The 19,240-nt window shown below is 41.5% G+C and overlaps 1 protein-coding gene across 2 annotated transcripts in view; it reads left to right on the plus strand.

Annotated features, from left to right (window-relative positions):
* LOC140740067 (adhesion G protein-coupled receptor E5-like) overlaps positions 1-19,240 on the plus strand; it is a 111,550-nt gene that overhangs the window by 27,250 nt on the left and 65,060 nt on the right. For both annotated transcript variants that reach the window (XM_073068927.1, XM_073068928.1), the window contains exon 4: positions 15,336-15,470. In XM_073068927.1, coding sequence (XP_072925028.1) covers positions 15,336-15,470 — 135 coding nt within the window. The remainder of the gene's footprint in view (positions 1-15,335; positions 15,471-19,240) is intronic.

Here is a 19,240-nt window from a genome sequence, read left to right on the forward strand (position 1 = left end):
TTTGAGCAAAATTGAAATGTACCCTCTTTTCAGCCCAATGCATTACTTTCTATTCTGTGCATTTTGTGTTAAGTATATGTACATAACTATTGAGGTTGCGGTGGAAATGTATCAAAACAGCATGAATAGTACTCAGAACCATGGAATACTCAAAATAGAGCTGAATTCAGGAATCTACCATATAGCATTTACATTGGAACTGCCATTAGCTTTCTTTTGTTTTGAAAATGCTGAAGTTCTATTCTGTGCAAATGCTGCTATTAACTATATAACAATTACAGCACGGAAACAGGCCATCTTGGCCCTTCTAGTCTGTGCCGAGCACTTACTCTCACCTAGTCCCACTGACCTATATAACGATATAACAATATATTATTTAAAGTCACTTCTGTAACTTCAGCAGCACACACATAAAAATGGTTGTAGACAACTCTGTCATATGGTAAGTAAAATTAAAAGGTTTACATCGAGTTAGCACTGAGTACTTTTGAGCAAAATTGAAAAGTACTCTTTTCAGCTCAATGCATTACTTTCTATTCTGTGCATTTGTGTTATGTATATGTACATAACTATTGAGGTAGAGATGTTGCCATATAGAAACGACATGAATAGTACCATGGAATACTCAAAATAAAGCTGAATTCAGGAACCTATCATGTAGCATTTACATTGGAACTGCTATTAGCTTTCTTTTGCTTTGAAAATGCTAAAGTTCTATTCTGTGCAAATGGTGATATTACTTAAATTAACTTCTGTAACTTTAGTAGCACACACATAAGAATGGTTGCAAATAACTCTAAATCATGTGGCAAGTAAAATTAAAAGGTTTACATCAAGTTAACAGTGAGTACTTTTGAGCAAAATTGAAATGTACCCTCTTTTCAGCCCAATGCATTACTTTCTATTCTGTGCATTTTGTGTTAAGTATATGTACATAACTATTGAGGTTGCGGTGGAAATGTATCAAAACAGCATGAATAGTACTCAGAACCATGGAATACTCAAAATAGAGCTGAATTCAGGAATCTACCATATAGCATTTACATTGGAACTGCCATTAGCTTTCTTTTGTTTTGAAAATGCTGAAGTTCTATTCTGTGCAAATGCTGCTATTAACTATATAACAATTACAGCACGGAAACAGGCCATCTTGGCCCTTCTAGTCTGTGCCGAGCACTTACTCTCACCTAGTCCCACTGACCTATATAACGATATAACAATATATTATTTAAAGTCACTTCTGTAACTTCAGCAGCACACACATAAAAATGGTTGTAGACAACTCTGTCATATGGTAAGTAAAATTAAAAGGTTTACATCGAGTTAGCACTGAGTACTTTTGAGCAAAATTGAAAAGTACTCTTTTCAGCTCAATGCATTACTTTCTATTCTGTGCATTTGTGTTATGTATATGTACATAACTATTGAGGTAGAGATGTTGCCATATAGAAACGACATGAATAGTACCATGGAATACTCAAAATAAAGCTGAATTCAGGAACCTATCATGTAGCATTTACATTGGAACTGCTATTAGCTTTCTTTTGCTTTGAAAATGCTAAAGTTCTATTCTGTGCAAATGGTGATATTACTTAAATTAACTTCTGTAACTTTAGTAGCACACACATAAGAATGGTTGCAAATAACTCTAAATCATGTGGCAAGTAAAATTAAAAGGTTTACATCAAGTTAACAGTGAGTACTTTTGAGCAAAATTGAAATGTACCCTCTTTTCAGCCCAATGCATTACATTCTATTCTGTGCATTTTGTGTTAAGTATATGTACATAACTATTGAGCTTGTGGTGGAAATGTATTGAAACAGCTTGAATAGTACTCAGGAACCTACCACATAGCATTTACGTTGGAACTGCCATTAACTTTCTTTTGTTTTGAAAACACTAATGTTCTATTCTGTGCAAATGGTGATATTACTTAAAATAGCTTCTGTAACTTCAATAGCACAGTAGAGAGAGTAGAGCAGAGAGCTAAGAACACATCCCTGAGTTGCACGAGTGTTAATTGTCAATGAGGTGGAGACGTTATTTCCAATCTGCACAAATTGTGGCCTTCTAGTTAGGAAGTCAAGGCAATTCACATGGAACTGAATACTCACCAAGACACAAACAATGCATGTAACTCCACAGATTACGGTTCAAATGGCATGAAGTAGCATTGTGTGGCATGGCTATGATATTAATACCACAAATGCTGGAGCTTAGACACAACAAGCAGTTAATGGGAATGCATGGCTGGCAGATGAAGCATTAGCCAACAGATGCGAGGGTTCATTTAGTTTGGTGCCTCTGATATGGGTGGTGTTCTGAATTGTTAATTGTTAGCTATGATGCTTGTTACATAGTTGATTAAATGATACTTGATTCTTTCTTGGTATCTGGACTGGCTGAAGTATTAGAATGTGTGGACATTTATTTGGGTATTTGACATTTGTACTTAGACCTTGAGATTTATTTACAGATTTTACTTTAGTTCAAATAAAAATCTTTAGTCCTTTTTTGGATCCAGCAAAGTAGAGTATTTCTGGTTATGAACTAAAAGCTTAAATCAAAATGTATATATGTGCACACTAGTGCAGATATTGCCTTGATAAAATCTTTACTTTCTTTCAAGTACTGTATCACAGAAGCCTTTTATTTCTTGCCCTGGCTCTCCGCACATTTGTGCTTTGCTGCTGTTTACAGCACAAAAGAGGTCTGCTCAGAACATTCCACCATCAGCAGGGAGGGCATGAACATTTATGAAGGCACAACTGATGTGGTTTTCTTGTTGCAAAATAATTGAAAGTCTTAAGTCTTTAGGATAGAAATCTTTTGCCTGAATGGGGCATTCAGTACATATGAAGAAATAATTTCCCAGCAGTACTCCAAATACTAATTCAGTTTTTTCCCCCTCAGAAACTTTATAAAAATTATGGTGCATGGTCATGGTGCAAAATTATGGTTCAATGATACCATAAGACCATAACACCAGATATTCTCTCTTCTTGAGAAATTCAGCTCAAAAGCTAGTAAAGCAAACTTCAAGGAGAGCTTCTTTCCTTAACATTGGGATTTTAGCTGTGAATGCAAAGATCTATTATGTTATGTCTCCATCTAAATGTGCAATCATAGTAATTTATAATAATTTATAATAAATAGAACAGTCAGGATGAAGGGTCTCAGCCTGAAACGTCGACAGTGTTTCTCCCTATAGATGCTGCCTGGCCTGCTGTGTTCCACCAGCATAGAATAAATGGGGCTTGAAAGGGAAAATCTCAATAAACCAAAGTGTTTTCTAAATTGTATCCAGATCCTCAGAGTATGTTTAACTATTAAATTATCAATTAGTTTACTTACAGATAAAGGAAGTGAGGATCCAAGTAGAGAAATAATAGAAAATTTATTAACAGAGTTAGCTTCTAAAGAAACCCTGTCACAAGGTGGGGACAAGGGTGCTGGGAGAGGACCCACAAGCAGGACACAAACACATCTTTCTTAGGTACAATAAAATAGTGTTTATTACTCACTACACAGAAGATCAGGAAATCAAGGACAAAGAGGAACACGAACCTTGGACTAGGGACTTGGATCTCCGTGGACCTGGGACTTGGACAGCGGGAACATGGACAGCCACGGCCCTTGGACCCGGACAGCGGGAACATGGACAGCCGCGGCCCTTGGACTCGGACTGGGATCCATGGATCACCGCAGCCAGGAACATGGAACCTGGATCGTCGCGGACCCTGGACTAGGAGACTAGGACCTCGATTTACCGCAGCCAGAAACATGGACATCAAAACACAGGACAAGGAATCTTGAACCAGAACTCCTCCTTCAGATCAGGCATCAAGCCAGGACTCTTCGAGGGGTAGACATGGACAAGGGTAATGAACGTCAAGTCAGGACTCTGCCTGTCTTGTATGAAACCACACCTGATGTGGTAACTGCAGGAAGGTTAAATATCTCAGTCCCAGGTTGAGCATTAGCAAAGTCAGACTCCCCGCCACCAGAGGAATTCAACTTACGAAATATTTCCTGTTTCTTTGACTTCACCATTGGGGAAGTATTTTCCAGTTTAGTGAAGAACGCTGGTGAATAGCTACAGATTGGCAAATATGACATTGTGGCTATCTCTGAAACTTGGCTAAAGGACGGCTGAACATCAAAGGATATACGGTGTATTGGAAATATAGGTTAGTAGGCAGAGAGGGTAGTGTGGCTCTGTGTATAAGAAATAATATTAACTCATTGGAAAGAGATGACAGGATTTGAAAGTGTAGAGGCTCTATGGGTTGATTTAAGAAATGGAAAGGGTAAAAGGACCCTAATGGCAGTTGTATACAGGCCTCCAAACAGCAGCTGGGATGTGGATTTCAAATTACAGCAGGAGATAGAAAAGGAATATCAGAAGGGCAATGCCATGATAAACGTTGGGGATTTTAACATGAAAGTGGATTGGGAAAATGAGGCCAGTACTGGACCTCAGGAGAGAGAATTTGTAGAATGTCTAAGGGATGACTTTTTAGAACAGATTGCTGTTGAGCACACTAGGGGATCAGCTGTGCTGGACTGGGTGCTGTGCAATGATCTGGATGTGATAAGAGAGCTTAAGGTTAAGGAACCCTTAGGGAACAGCGATCACAATATGATCGAGTTCACTTTAAAATTTTAGAAGGAGAAACTAAATTCCAATGTGTCAGTATTTTAGTGGAATAAAGGAAATTACAATGGCATGAGAGGGGAACTGGCCAATGTTGACCAGAAAGGGACACTAGCAGGAAGGATAGCAGAGCAGCAATGGCTGGAGTTTCTGTGAAAAATGAGGAGAAAATGAGAGCCCATGGAATTACAGGGGAGTTAGTAGCATGGGTGGAGCATTGATTGATCGGCAGAAAACATAAAGTGGAAATAAAGGGATCCTATTCTGGATGACTGCCGGTTACCACTGGAGTTCCACAGGGGTCGGTGTTGGGACCGCTGCTTTTTATGATGTATGTCAAAGATTTGGACTATGAGATTAATGGATTTGTGGCTAAATTTGCCAATGATACAAAGATAGATGGAGGAGTGGGTAGTGTTGAGGAAACAGAGAGCCTGCAGAGAGACTTAGATAGTTTAGGGGAATGGGCAAAGAAGGGGCAAATGAAATACAATGTTTGAAAGTGTATGGTCATGTACTTTGGTGGAAGAAATAAACAAAAAGACTAGATGGGGAGAGAATTCAAAATGCAGAGGTGCAAAGGGACTTGGGAGTCATTGTGCAGGATACCCTAAAGGTTAACCTCCAGGTTGAGTCAGTGATGAAGAAGGTGAATGCAATGCTTTCATTCATTTCTAGAGATATAGAATGTAAGAGTAGGTATGTGATGTTGAGGCTCTATAAGGTGCTTGTGAGACCATACTGAAAGGCCTGAACAGATTAGATATGGCAAAGTTATTTCCCATGGTAGAGGATTCCAGGACAAGAGGGCACAACTTCAGGATTGAAGGATGTCCATTTAGAAAGGAGATACAGAGAAATTACTTTAGTCAGAGGATGGTAAATCTGTGGAATTTGTTGCTGTGAGCGGCTGTGGAGGCCAAGTCATTGGGTTCATTTAAGACAGAGGTACATAGGTTCTTGATGACCCAGGGCATCAATGGGTATAGGGAAAAGGCAGGGCAGTGGGGATGACTGGAAGAAATGGATCAGCCCATGACTGAATGGCAGAAAAGACTCGATGGGCTGAAAGACCTACTTCTACTCCTATATCTTATGGTCTTTTGATCCTTTAACATACAACTTAAGAAGAATATGAAAGTAAGTTAGCCAGTAATATTAAAGAAGATACCATAAGTTTCTCCAGATACATTACGTGTAAAAGAGAGGTGAGAGTGGATATTGAACCACTGGAAAACTATGCCAGAGGTGTAATATTGGAGGACAATGAAATGGTGGACGAACTGAGTAAACATTTTTGCATCATTCTTCACTGTGAAAAGACACAAACTATATGGTGGAAATTCTTGGTGTCAGGGGTTATGAAGTATGTGGAGTTCCCATAACTAGAGAGAAGGTTCTTGGGGAACTGGAAGTTCTAAAGGTAGTGTCACCTGGACCACAATGTGTACACAGCAGGTTTCAGAAAGAGGTGGCTGAAGAGATCATGGAGGCATTCTGTGTGTGTGTGGTCTCCTTCGGTCGTGGTCGACCATGGGTACTGCGCCTCTGGTAGTCACTGGGAGTGGCCTCTCCAGGATGCAAGACAGGGCAGAGTTGATATGGAGATCCATCTGTCGCCCATGTAGTGGGACCCCCTCTCCAACCTGATGACAGGTCCAAAGCAACGATGGAAGTCGATATAGTTTGGCGCCAGCAGCATTGCAGGAGTTGCCATGCTGGTGCTGAGTACAGCAGTCAGCCGCCTTGGGACTCCAACTCCGGATTTTTCCTCGGGGTTTACTCCCAAAGCCTTTCCCATGAGGGGGTATAGCCGCAAGGCAGCTGGAGGTTTGAAATCAGAGTTTTCCCTCTCCTAGATGAGCTATCATCCGTGATTAACGAGCCCCATCTGCCCGGAGCAACTGGTTTTAAGGCGCCAGTGGCCCACCTTTGCCCCTTCTCCTGTCAGTGAGGACAGCTCCGCCGGGCATAAGGACTATGCCACACGTGAAGGCCAGGAGTTGGACTTGGTTGTCAGAGGCTGTTTGAGACGCACGCCATGAAAAGCAATTGTTTAGCAGTGGGAGCTCGTCCCCACTACCACCCTTCGGCTATGACTATCTTTGGAGCCTAATGGAGGCATTAGTGATGATCTTTCAAGAATCACTGACTTTGCATCACACCCACATGGCTCAACCCTTGAGGCAACCTTACTTTCCCTCACCTCTTCACTGTGGTGATAATTTACCATAATTTACCACAGTAACAGTGTTATTAATAAGTATTTAGACATATTTCTTGCTCTATTATCCATGAATAAACTGTTGACCAACTTCAGTAGTCCTATTTTAAACCAGAGGATCATAAATTTGAGACTGACTAAAAGAGGAAAACAATTGAAGATGATATAATATCATTTAATATCTGACATGTCAGAGTCCTAGCGACTACAGAACAGAAACAAGCTGTTCAGCCCATCTAATAAGTGCTCTGACTATTCTGTCTAATCCCATCGACCAGGAGAAATTTCTTCACTCAGAAGGGCCTGAGAGTGTGGAACGAGCTGCCAGTGCAAGTGGTATATTGGAGCTTAATTTCAACATATATGAGAAGGCTGGATAGGTACATGGATAGTAGGGGTATAGAGGGTTATGGTTCCAGTGCATGTAAATGGGAGTAGGCAGTTTAAATGGATCATCATGGACTAGATAGGCCAAAGGGCCTGTTTCTTCTGGTTTAAGATGACACTACTGAGAGGCAACAGTTTTCTGGTGATTCATAAAGCAAGAAATACAACTAAGTACTTTATTATCAGCATTTTTCTGTTGTTAAATTGTAAACTATCAATGCAAACAATGAAGAAGTGAGCAAAGGTGAGGCTGACTTGCAGGTTGAGGCATGTGGGTGCAATGCAAATTCTGAGCATCGCAAGTTTGAGGAGAAGTGGTCTTAGCAGGATCGAGGCATGTTCTAGACGGAGTCAGAGTCAGAAACAGAATTGGAGCGAGCGGAGCGGAGAAATTTTGGAGAAGCTTCAGAGCTCATCCACCTAAACTACGAGCCTGGTTGGATTGATCTAAGTTCCGGGCTGATTTGGAAAGTTTGGGTATGGGAAAGAACATGATGGCAGGATCCCTGCACAGAGCATATTGGTAAAGCAAGGCCCGTGTCCTGTGCAGAGGATGACCCAGTGTTAGAAAATTTAAACACAGCCCAGATGGACTGAAAAGACAGGGTTTCAGGGCTGGTGGCAAGGGCCAGGCCAATTTTGTTTACTGCTTCGAGACATTTGTTTCACTCTCCATGGAACTGAGGCTGTGTAACTACTGCCCCTGTTCCGGGCTTTGTGTCTACGAGCTTCACGGCGATTTGCCCCGCTGTGTGATGAACAGAGGCTGCAGCTATGAGCTTGATCTGGCTGTCATGGTATTTACAGGTTTATTCATAATGGAGCTCCCTATTTTTCTTCCCAGGCAAAACATTTTTTTCCAATACTATGCCTGCAAAATTAATTCCATTGCTCAATGCAATGGACTCAATGTGATGTTACATTCAGGAAAAGATTTCTGGGCAAATGGGTGCACTTTAAATGAAGCAATAGACAATTTTTTTAGATATGAAGGAGAAGTAACAATTCAGCCGTGTTCTTACAGAACAATAGAGCAGGTATGAAGGGCCTATTGACCTACTTTTGATCTGTTTCTTATCTTTTTACGTTCTAATACAATAATTCTTTAAATTTTATGAAATTTTCCCTGTTCTTCTGTTTCTTAACATCCGTACTATCTTTGTTACCCAATTAATATTCCATAATCTTATCAATTAATTATTCAGGTTAAATAAGCTTCCTTTCTGTTCCATTCCAACCCAGTATCATGGACCTCAGCTTCACATAGTGAAACCTGAATGAAGCAGTGTGGCTCTCAACAACAACCAGGGCACCTGAGAGTAATGGATGCAGCCTTTTACCCATGAAGAAGCTTTGTCTCAGTGACGAGATCTTGCTAGAGCTGCTCATGGTGATGTTTGTCTTTCTGTCCCACAATACAGGTGATAATGATCTCTCAAAGCACATAAACCCTTGAGTGGAAGAGCCATTAATAGCTCCTTACTGAGGCTCACTGAAAGCCTCTGACAACCCGAGATGCCAGGCAAGACTACACATTAAGTACCATCATCATGGGGATGCTTCAGAACTTCCCTGGTCCTTTGAACAGCTGGTGTTTATTCTGTTGCAATTACGTATTGTCCAATTCATAAAATCATCTCATTATAAAATAATGTTCATATTGGACCCTTTCCTTAATCTACTTAGTTGGCAGCAAATCTCCTGGCACATTTTGACATTCACTGGATGTGTCAGCACTGTTAAGAAAACGGGCATGGAGATATTTCTCAGCTGGGAGAACAAGGTCACTGCAACCCAGTCTAAAGAATACATACTATTCATATTTCATACTATGTCTATTTCATATTGATTACAGAAAATAATGAATGTTTCCAAATTCCATCAGTGCGAGGGCCAAATACTATATGTTTTAATACAGTGGGATCTTCTACTGCCTTTACAAGAAAGGATTCATCCCATCAGGACTAACTTCACAGATGGTTATACAGCGTGTACAAGTATGTTATTGAGCTTTTACAGTGCATGATCTCCCTGTGCTGAGCTTGGTACCATTATTGTGAGGCTGGGTATATATGATTGAAATTGTTCTGTTCAAGGTGGATAAGCAAAGGATATTTAAAAGTAAAGAAAAATAAAAGAAAAGATTGATGCAATGAGATTGCAGGTGCAGGTAAAGCAAACGTCTCACAACTCCAGGCATGCATACTCAATCTGATCTTGGTGCTGCCCGTTGGCATAGTATCCTAATTTCTGGGAAGATGGTGCAGTTAAGTGCCATTGCTTTATGTACAGCTATGATGGAAATTATCACACATTCCCATTTAGAGCTATTACAGCTGAAATCCACAGTCAAAGTTACAATAAACAACATTATTGTAAGACATTTAAAAAATCTATTGATCCTTAAATTGATGGACCCCACCTGGTACACTTGGGTTATGAGTGCAATTCCCCTTTAAGAAAATCAAAACAGGGAAAGCAAGCTGGTTTACAGGTATGATTAAAATGCCTTAGACTCTGTACAGTGTCTGGAAAATAAAATTGAAGACCTCAGAGCAAAATTGTAGGACCTGAGGTATATCAGGGACTCCTGGTATGGTGGTAGAGTCTTTTAAGAGATGTTTCAACAGGTACATGGATGTAAGGATGATGGAGGGACATGGACAGGGTGTAGATAGGAGGGATTAGTAGATAGGAGCTATATACCTGTGAGAGTCAGTGGGCACATAGACTGCCTCCAGAGTTGAAGACAAAGAGATCTAGAAAGGGGAGAAAGATGTCAGAAATGGACCAAGTAAATCTGAGAGCAGGGTGGAAGCTGCAAACAAAGTTGATGAAATCAAAGAGCTCAGCATGGGTGCAAGAAGCAGCACCAATGCAGTTACCAATGTAGCATAAGAAGAGTTGGGAAGTGATGCCAGTGTAGGCTTAGAACATGGACTGTTCCACATAACCAATGAAAAGACAGACATAGCTGGGACCCATGCAAGTGCCCATGACTTCACCTTTGGTTTGAAGGAAGTAGGAAGAGGCGAAGAAGAAATTGTTGAGGGTGAGGACTTGGAAGCATAAATTGGAAATGGATGTTCTCAGGAAAATGTACGGCAGAAATGTGGCAAAACTTCAGGGGATATTTGCGTGGCATTTTGCATAGATACATTCTAATGAGACAGGGAAACATAAGGTAGGTACAGGAAACATGGTGTACAAAGGCTGTTGAAAATCTAGTCAAGAAGAAAAGAAAAGTTTCAAAAGGTTCAAAAAATACTAGGCAGTGATAAAGATCTAGAACATCATAAGGCTAGCAGGAAGGTGCTTAAGAAAGAAATTAGGAGAGCGAGAAGGGGCCATGATAAGGTCTTGGTGAGCAGGATTAAGGAAAACCCCAAGGAATTCTACAAGTATGTGAAGAGCAAGAGGATAAGACATGAGAGAATAGGACCAATCAAGTGTGACAGTGGAAAAGTGTGTATGGAACCAGAGGAGATAGCAGAGGTACTTAATGAGTACTTTGCTTCAGTATTTACTGCAGAAAAGGATCTTGGAGATTGTAGGGATGACTTACAGCAGATTGAAAAACTTGAGCATGTAGACATTAAGAAAGAGGATGTGCTGGAATTTTTGGAAAGCATCAAGTTGGATAAGTCACCAAGACTGGACAAGATGTACCCCAGGCTACTGTGAGAAGCAAGGGAGGAGATTGCTGAGCTTCTGGCAATGATTTTGCATCATCAATGGGGATGGGGGAGGTTCTGGAGGATTGAAGGGTTGCAGATGTTGTTCCCTTATTCAAGAAAGGGAGTAGAGATAGCCCAGGAAATTATAGAACAGTGGGTCTTACTTCAGTGGTTGGTAAGTTGATGGGAAAGATTCTGAGAAGCAGGATTTATGAAGATTTGGAGAGGCATAATATGATTAGGAATAGTCAGACAAAAACATTGACACCAGACAAAACAAGACTACCCAGACACACCAAGTCAGGAGACCAACTCTACCACCCAACAAACCAAAAACTAAAGCTACAAGATCTACACAAAACCACATAGTTACAACATATAGTTACAACAGTGCAAACAATACCATAATTGATAAAAAAAAACAGACCATGAACACAGTAAAAATAGTCCAAAGATGTTAAAAGACTATAAGTTCGAAAGAAACCACAGTACAATTTCCACAAGTCATTCCATGCAGGCGGCAGAAGGGAATACCCCCACTATGGACTTCCATGGCGCCGCCCGACTCAGCCTCGCAGATGCAGCACACAATGAAAGCGCCACTGGACCCAGCCTTGCACACACAGACTCTGAGTCTGTCGAACCTCCGAGCCTCCGACCATCCCCTCCGGCACAGTCTCTCTGAGCACCATCCTCTGCTGAGCGCACTACAATGCCCCCGCCACCGGCCACTGGCAACGTAACCCCGAGGACTGGGGGCCTGTACTTCCCAGCAGAGACCCAGACCTCACAACAGCAGCAGCGAAGAAGGCCTTCCTGGAGATTTCCAGATGTTCCTCTGTGCTCCCACATCTGTTTTTCATCAGATTAGGATTGTGCACAGCACCCTGCTTGACAAATAACAGATATCAAGTCTGAAGTGGCCGCTGCAAACTGCGTCGCACCACCATCTTGGATGTTTAAGAGTGGTTGTAGATAGGTCTTATTCTGCATGGAGGTCGTTGACCAGTAGTGTGCTTCAGGGATCTGTTCTGGGAACCCTTCTCTTCGTGCTTTTTATAAATGACCTGGATGAAGAAGTGGAGGGATGGGTTAGTAAATTTGCTGATGCACAAAGGTTTGGGGTGTTGTGGATACTGTGGAGGGCTGTCAGAGGTTGCAGCAGAACATCAATAGGATGCAAAACTGGGCTGAGAAGTGGCAGATGGGGTTCAACCCAGATAAGTGTGAGGTGGTTCATTTTGGTAGGTCAAATATGATGGCAGAATATAGTATTAATGGTAAGACTCTTGGCAGTGTGGAGGATCAGAGAAATCTTGGGGTCCGAGTCCATAGGACACTCAAAGCTGCTGCGCAAGTTGACTGTGTGGTTAAGGAGCCATATGGTGCATTGGCCTTCATCAACCGTGGGATTGAGTTTAAGAGCCGAGAGGTAATGTTACAGCTATATAGGACTCTAGTCAGGCCCCAGTTGTAGAACTGTGCTCAGTTCTGGTCACCTCACTACAGGAAGCATCTGGAAACTATAGAAAGGGTGCAGAGGAGATTTAGAAGGATGTTGCCTGGATTGGGGAGCATACCTTATGAGAACAGCTTGAGTGAACTCAGCCTTTTCTCCTTGGAGCGGCAGAGGATGAGAGGTGACCTGATAGAGGGGTACAAAATGATGAGAGGCATTGATCTTGTGGATAATCAGAGGCTTTTTCCCAGGGCTGAAATGGCTAACATGCCAGGGCACAGTTTTAAGGTAATTGGAAGTAGGTACAGAGGAGATAAAAACATAAAAAACCTGCAGCACAATACAGGCCCTTCGGCCTACAAAGCTGTGCCAAACACGTCCTTACTTTAGAAATCACCTAAGGTTACCCATAGCCCTCTAATTTTCTAAGCCCCATGTTCCTATCCAGGTGTTGCTTAAAAGATCCTACCATATCTGCCTCCACCAACATTGCTGGCTGCCCATTCCATGCACTCACCACTCTCTGCATAAAAAACTTACCCTTGACATCTCCTCTGCACCTACTTCTAAGCACTTTAAAGCTATGCCCTCTCATTCTAGCCATTTCAGCCCTGGGAAAAAGCCTCTGACTATCCATATGATGTCAGGGGTAAGTTTTAGGTATATTTCTAAGTGAGTAAATGTTCCTCATAGCATTGTGGACTGAAGGGCCTGTATTGTGTTGTACGTTTTCTATGTTTCTATGTAGGACTAATTCTGCCAAACAGAGCAGAGTGGTGGTTGAGGGGAACTGGTCAACTCTGTTGTCTGGAAAGATTTGAAGAGTTTTAAGGCCCTCCTGATGGGGGATGGAAGTGTATAGGGACTGGATGTTCACAGTTAAAATGAGACAGTTTTGTCAATAAAGGAAAGCAGGAGGTGGTACACAGGAGGAACATTCTTTTCCCATGTTTCACCTGGTGCCAAGAGGTTCATGAAATTTGAAATAATTATTTGAGGAATTCCAAGTCACTTTTATAGAACTGCACCACACTCTCTTGTGAGTTTGTCATTGAGTGGGGCAGGAATTGCCCTAGATCGGTGGTCCCCAACCACTGGGCCGTGGAGCTTCTCATATTGCTTCATACCGCCAAATCATATCGTTTCCTTGCGGCCCAGTAGCACATGCTTTGCAGCCTGGTGGTTAGGGACCACTGCCCTAGATTACAATGGAAGACTCTAATACATCCATGATGTCAAAGTATTGCTTGGGTCATGTGTGGGATAGTTTTTCCAGTTGAGTCACTGTCCACCAAATATTTGTGTGAAGGAATTTGCAAGTTGATTGGGCTGGAATAGTAGTGGCCACATCAGAATCTGGTGTCCTGGATCACTTTTACATGACTAGTTCAGTTAAATTGCTTTAAGTTATGATCCAACTTTCCAGCACCCACTCGGCGAAAAGCTAAAAGGAGGTAAACACGTCATCGACACATTTCACTGTAAGGAGACCTTCAAATAACATTTCATTTACTAATTTCTCCTTAAAGTGAATACTCTTCACCATTTCTGGGTAGATTATCATATTGGAATCAGCACTACTGAGAAGAAACTGGAAAGGCAGTGTGCTAGGTGAAAAACTGAAGAGCCTATGATGAGTCTGTGTTAAGTTCTAAAATTTGGCAGAGAGAAATATCAGTCACGTGCCATGCCTGAGGTGGAGGTTATGCTAGGAGCTCCAGTGATGCCATGATCATGCCAATCTGATTGTGATAACAACAAGTTTCTGATGACCTGAAGTCACAGGTCACTACAGCACAGAAAAAGGTCCTTCAGCCCATCTAGTCCTTGTTGAGCTGTTAATCTGTTTAGATCCCTCTGTTCTGCAGTGTTCCTCAGTGCCCAACCTGCTCACTGTGTAAATCCTCCCCGGTTTGTCCTGCCAAAGTGTAGTACCTTGGTAAACTTGTCTACATTAAATTCCATCCACCAATTTTCAGCCCATTTTCCTTGCCGGTACAGATCCCGCTGCAAGCTATGATAGCTTTCCTTGTTGTGCACTACGTCCCATCCTTGGTGTCATCTGCAAATTTGCTGATCCATTTTACTACATCCAGACCGTTGATATATATAACAAACATCAATGGACCCAGCACTGATCCCTGAGGCACGCAACTAATTACAAGCCTCCAGTCAGAGAGGCAACCATCTACTACCATTCTCTGGCTTCTACCACAAAGCCTATGTCTATTCCAATTTACTACCTCATTCTGAATGACAAGCAACTGAGCCTTCTTGACCAATCTCCCATTGGACTTTGTCAAAGGCCTTAGTAAAGTCCATGTGGACAACTTCCACTGCCTTGCTTTCATCAACTTTCCTGGTAACATCCTTAAAAAATCTCCCTAAGTTTGATTAGACATGACCTACCATTGCACAAAGCCATGTTGACTATTCTTAATCAGTCCTGTGCTAGTATCATGCTGGTGATGTATTCAACAATAACAGTTCTCTCTCAGTGAAAGGTGAGTTGACTTTCCATTATCGGAGTTTATCAATATTTAAGATTCATGTGGAAAAAATATTACGAGCTATTAATTAGCCCAGGAAATTTTATCTTCTTTGCATTCAGAAAGCTCCTGACTGGCTCTTCAGGTCTGGCTAATCTAGGAAAATGAAAACTTGGATGAGAGGTGGAGTTTGAATGGCTCCTGATGGAAGTGACCACATTAGTCCTACATTCAGCACTGTATCTTTTGTTGGAATTGCCTCCCACTACATCTGTTGCTTAGAGCTCTGATGTTTTTTTCAGTCTCTGAGTGTCACCGCTCTAAATATTGTGCATTACATGTCAACAAATGTCATGGGAATTCAGGTCCAGGAGAGAATAAAGCGTGTCATCAGTACATGAAGATTTTGTGTCCTATTTTAAGATTGCTTTTCTATTCCAGATATCAATGAGTGTGACGATAACCCAGACATTTGTGGTCCAAATGTAACATGCATCAACAATCCCGGAAACTTTAGCTGCAGCAATAAGACTGGATTTGTTCCAACCTCTGAAGAAAAAAAAACTCAGAGCCAAGGTAAAGACTTCTGTGTTAAGATTGCACATTCAAAGCATTCACCTTTCTTCTAGTAAACAATTAAATTTGCTCTTGTTCATAAATAACTGCACTTACTGTCAGAGCATTTGTTGAATCAAAATTGTTAACTAAACAATTTACACACCTTTTGAGGCTGAACAGGGACTGAGTGGGAGTAATGAAATGATGTGTGAATTATTGTTTGAGCAATGTTTAAGGGTTTGAATTATTCAATCTCAAATATGCATTGAAATAAATCATAATTCAGCCAATGCCAGAGTCCATAGGACTATAAAACCATAAGATATAAGAGCAGAAGTAGGCCATTCGGCTCATTGAGTCTGCTCCGCCATTCAATCATGGGCTGATCCAATTCTTCCAGTCATTCCCACTCCACTGCCATCTCTCCATACCCTTTGTTTCCTGGTTAATCAAGAATCTATCTGTCTCTGCCTTAAATCAACCCAATGACTTGGCCTCCAAAACCACTTATGGCTAAAATTCCACAGATTTATCACCCTCTGACTAAAGTAATTTCTCTGGATCTCTATTTTAAATGGACGTCCTTCAATCCTGAAGTTGTGCCCTTTTGTCTTAGGTTCCCCTACCATGGAAAATAACTTTGCCATAGCTCATCTGTTCAGGCCTTTTAACATTTGGAATGTTTCTATGATATCCCCCCTCATTCTCCTGAACTCCGGGGAATATAGCCCAAATGCTGCCAGACGTTCCTCATACCCTTTCATTCCTGGAATCATTCTTGTAAATCTTCTCTGAACCCTCTCCAATGTCAGTATATCCTTTCTAAAATAAGGAGCCCAATGTGGTCTCATGAGTGCCTTATACAGCCTCAACATCATACACCCGCACTTATATTCTATACCTCTAGAAATGAATGCCAACATTGCATTCATCTTCTACATCACTGACTCAAACTAGAATTGTCCTGCACAAGGACTCCCAAGTCCCTTTGTATCTCTGCATTTTGAATTTTCTCCCCATCTAAATATTAGTCTGCCCGTTTATTACTTCCATCAAAGTGCATGACCATATACTTTCCAACATTTCATTTGCCACTTCTTTGCCCATTCCCCTAAACTATCTTAGTCTCTCTGCAGGCTCTCTGTTTCCTCTACACTACCTGCTCCTCCATCTATCTTTGTATCATCGGCAAATTTAGCCACAAATCCATTAATCCCATAGTCCAAATCACTGAGATATATCGTAAAAAGCAGTGGTTCCAACACCGACCCCTACAGAACTCTATTGGTAACCAGCAGCCAGCCAGAGTGGGATCCTTTTATTCCCACTCTCTGTTTTCTGTTGATCAGCCAATGTTCCACCCATGCTAGTATCTCCCCTGTAATTCCATGGGCTCTTATTTTGCTAAGCAGCCTCATGTGTGGCACCTTGTCAAAGGCCTTCTCAAAATCCAACCACAGCACATCTTCTGCAAGTGCTTTGTCTACCTTGCTTGTAATTTCCTCGAAAAATTGCAGTAGGTTTGTCAGGCAGGATTTTCTTTCAGGAAACCATGCTGACTTTGGCCTATCTTGTCATGTGCTTCCCGATATTCCAGAATCTCATGCCTAACAATTGATTCCAACAACTTCCCAACCATTGATGCCAGGGTAAAAGGTCTATAGTTTCCTTTCTGCTGCCTTCCACCCTTCCTAAACAGAGAGTAACATTTGCAATTTTCCAGTCAACTGGTACAATGTCAGAATCTATCAGTTCTTGAAAGATCATTGTTCATGCCTCAGCAAACTCTCCAGCTACTTCATTCAGAACCTGAAGGTGCATTTGATCAGGTCCAGGAGATTTATCCACCCTCAGACCATTAAACTTCTTGAGCACCTTCTCAGTCATAATTTTCACTGCACATACTGCACTTCCCTGACACTGTTGAATGTCTGGTATACTGCAGATGTCTTCAGTTCCTCTGCCATCTCTGTGTCTCTTATTACAATATCTCCATCATCATTTTTTATTGATGCTATATCTACCCTCAAAAATCAACCATAGAACCATAGAACATTACAGCACAGAAACAGGCCTTTTGGCCCTTCTTGGCTGTGCTGAACCATTTTTCTGCCTAGTCCCACTGACCTGCACCTGGCCCATATCGTTCCATACACCTCTCATCCATGTACCTGTCCAAGTTTTACTTAAATGTTAAAAGAGAGCCCACATCTACAACTGGCAGCTCATTCCACACTCCCACCACTCTCTGTGTGAAGAAGCTCCCCCAATGTTCCCTTTAAACTTTTCCCCCTTCACCTTTAACCCATGTCCTCTTGTTTTTTTCTCCCCTAGCCTCAGTGGAAAAAGCCTGCTTGCATTCACTCAATCTATACGCATCATAATTTTATATACCTCTATCAAGTCTCCCCTCATTCTTCTACACTCCAGGGAATAAAGTCCAAACCTATTCAACCTTTCTTGGTAACTCAGTTTCTCAAGTCCCGGCAACATCCTTGTAAACCTTCTCTGCACTCTTTCAACCTTATTAATATCCTTCCTGTAATTCGGTGACTAAAACTGCACACAAGTATTGAGTATCCAAATTCGGCCTCACCAATGCCTTGTACAACCTCATCATAACATTCCAACTCTTATACTCAATACTTCGATTAATAAAGGCCAATGTACCAAAAGCTCTCTTTACTACCCTATCTACCTGTGACGCCACTTTTAGGGAATTTTATATCTGTATTCCTAGATCCCTCCATCCTACTGCACTCCTCAGTGCCCTACCATTTACTTTGTATGTTCTACCTTGGTTTTCCTTCCAAAGTGCAATACCTCACACTTGTCTGTATTAAACTCCACCTGCCATTTTTCACCCCATTTTTCCAGTTGGTCCAGATCCCTCTGCAAGTTTTGAAAATCTTCTTCACTGTCCACTACACCTTCAATCTTTGTATCATCAACAAATTTGCTGATCCAATTCACCACATTATCATCCAGATTATTGATATAGATAACAAATAACAATGGACCCAGCACTGATCCCTGTGACACACCACTAGCATAGGCCTCCACTCAGAGAAGCAATCCTCCACTACCACTCTCTGGCTTCTCCCATTGAGCCAATGTCTAATCCAATTTACTACCTCACCATGTATACCTAGCTACTGAATCTTCCTAATTAACCTCCCATGTGGGACCTTGTCAAAGGCCTTACTGAAGTCCATGTAGACAACATCCACTACCTTCATTTCATCCACTTTCCTTATAACCTCCTCGACAAACTCTAATAGATTTGTTAAACATGACCTACCATGCACAAAGCCGTGTTGACTCTCCCTAATAAGTTCCTGTCTATCTAAATACTTGTAGATCCTATCTCTTAGTACTCCTTCCAATAATTTACCTACTACCAATGTCAAACTTAATTTGACATTAATTTGACAATGTCAATCTATAATTTCCCGGATTATTTTTAGAGCCTTTTTTAAACAACAGAACAATATGAGCTATCCTCCAATCCTCCGGCACCTCACCCATAGATACCAACATTTTAAGTGTATCTGCCTGGGCCCCATGCAATTTCAACGCTGGTCTCCTTCAAGGTCCGAGGGAATACCCTGTCAGGTCCTGGGGATTTATCTACTCTGGATTTGCCTCAAGATAGCAAGCACCTCCTCCGTTTCAATCTGTATAAGTTCCATGACCTCACTACTTGTTTGCCTTATTTCCATTGACTCCATGCCAGTTTCCTTAGTAAATACAGATGCAAGAAAACCATTTAAGATCTCCCCCATTTC

The sequence above is a fragment of the Hemitrygon akajei genome, chromosome 16 (assembly GCF_048418815.1).
Source record: "Hemitrygon akajei chromosome 16, sHemAka1.3, whole genome shotgun sequence".
Taxonomy (NCBI): Eukaryota; Metazoa; Chordata; class Chondrichthyes; order Myliobatiformes; family Dasyatidae; genus Hemitrygon; species Hemitrygon akajei.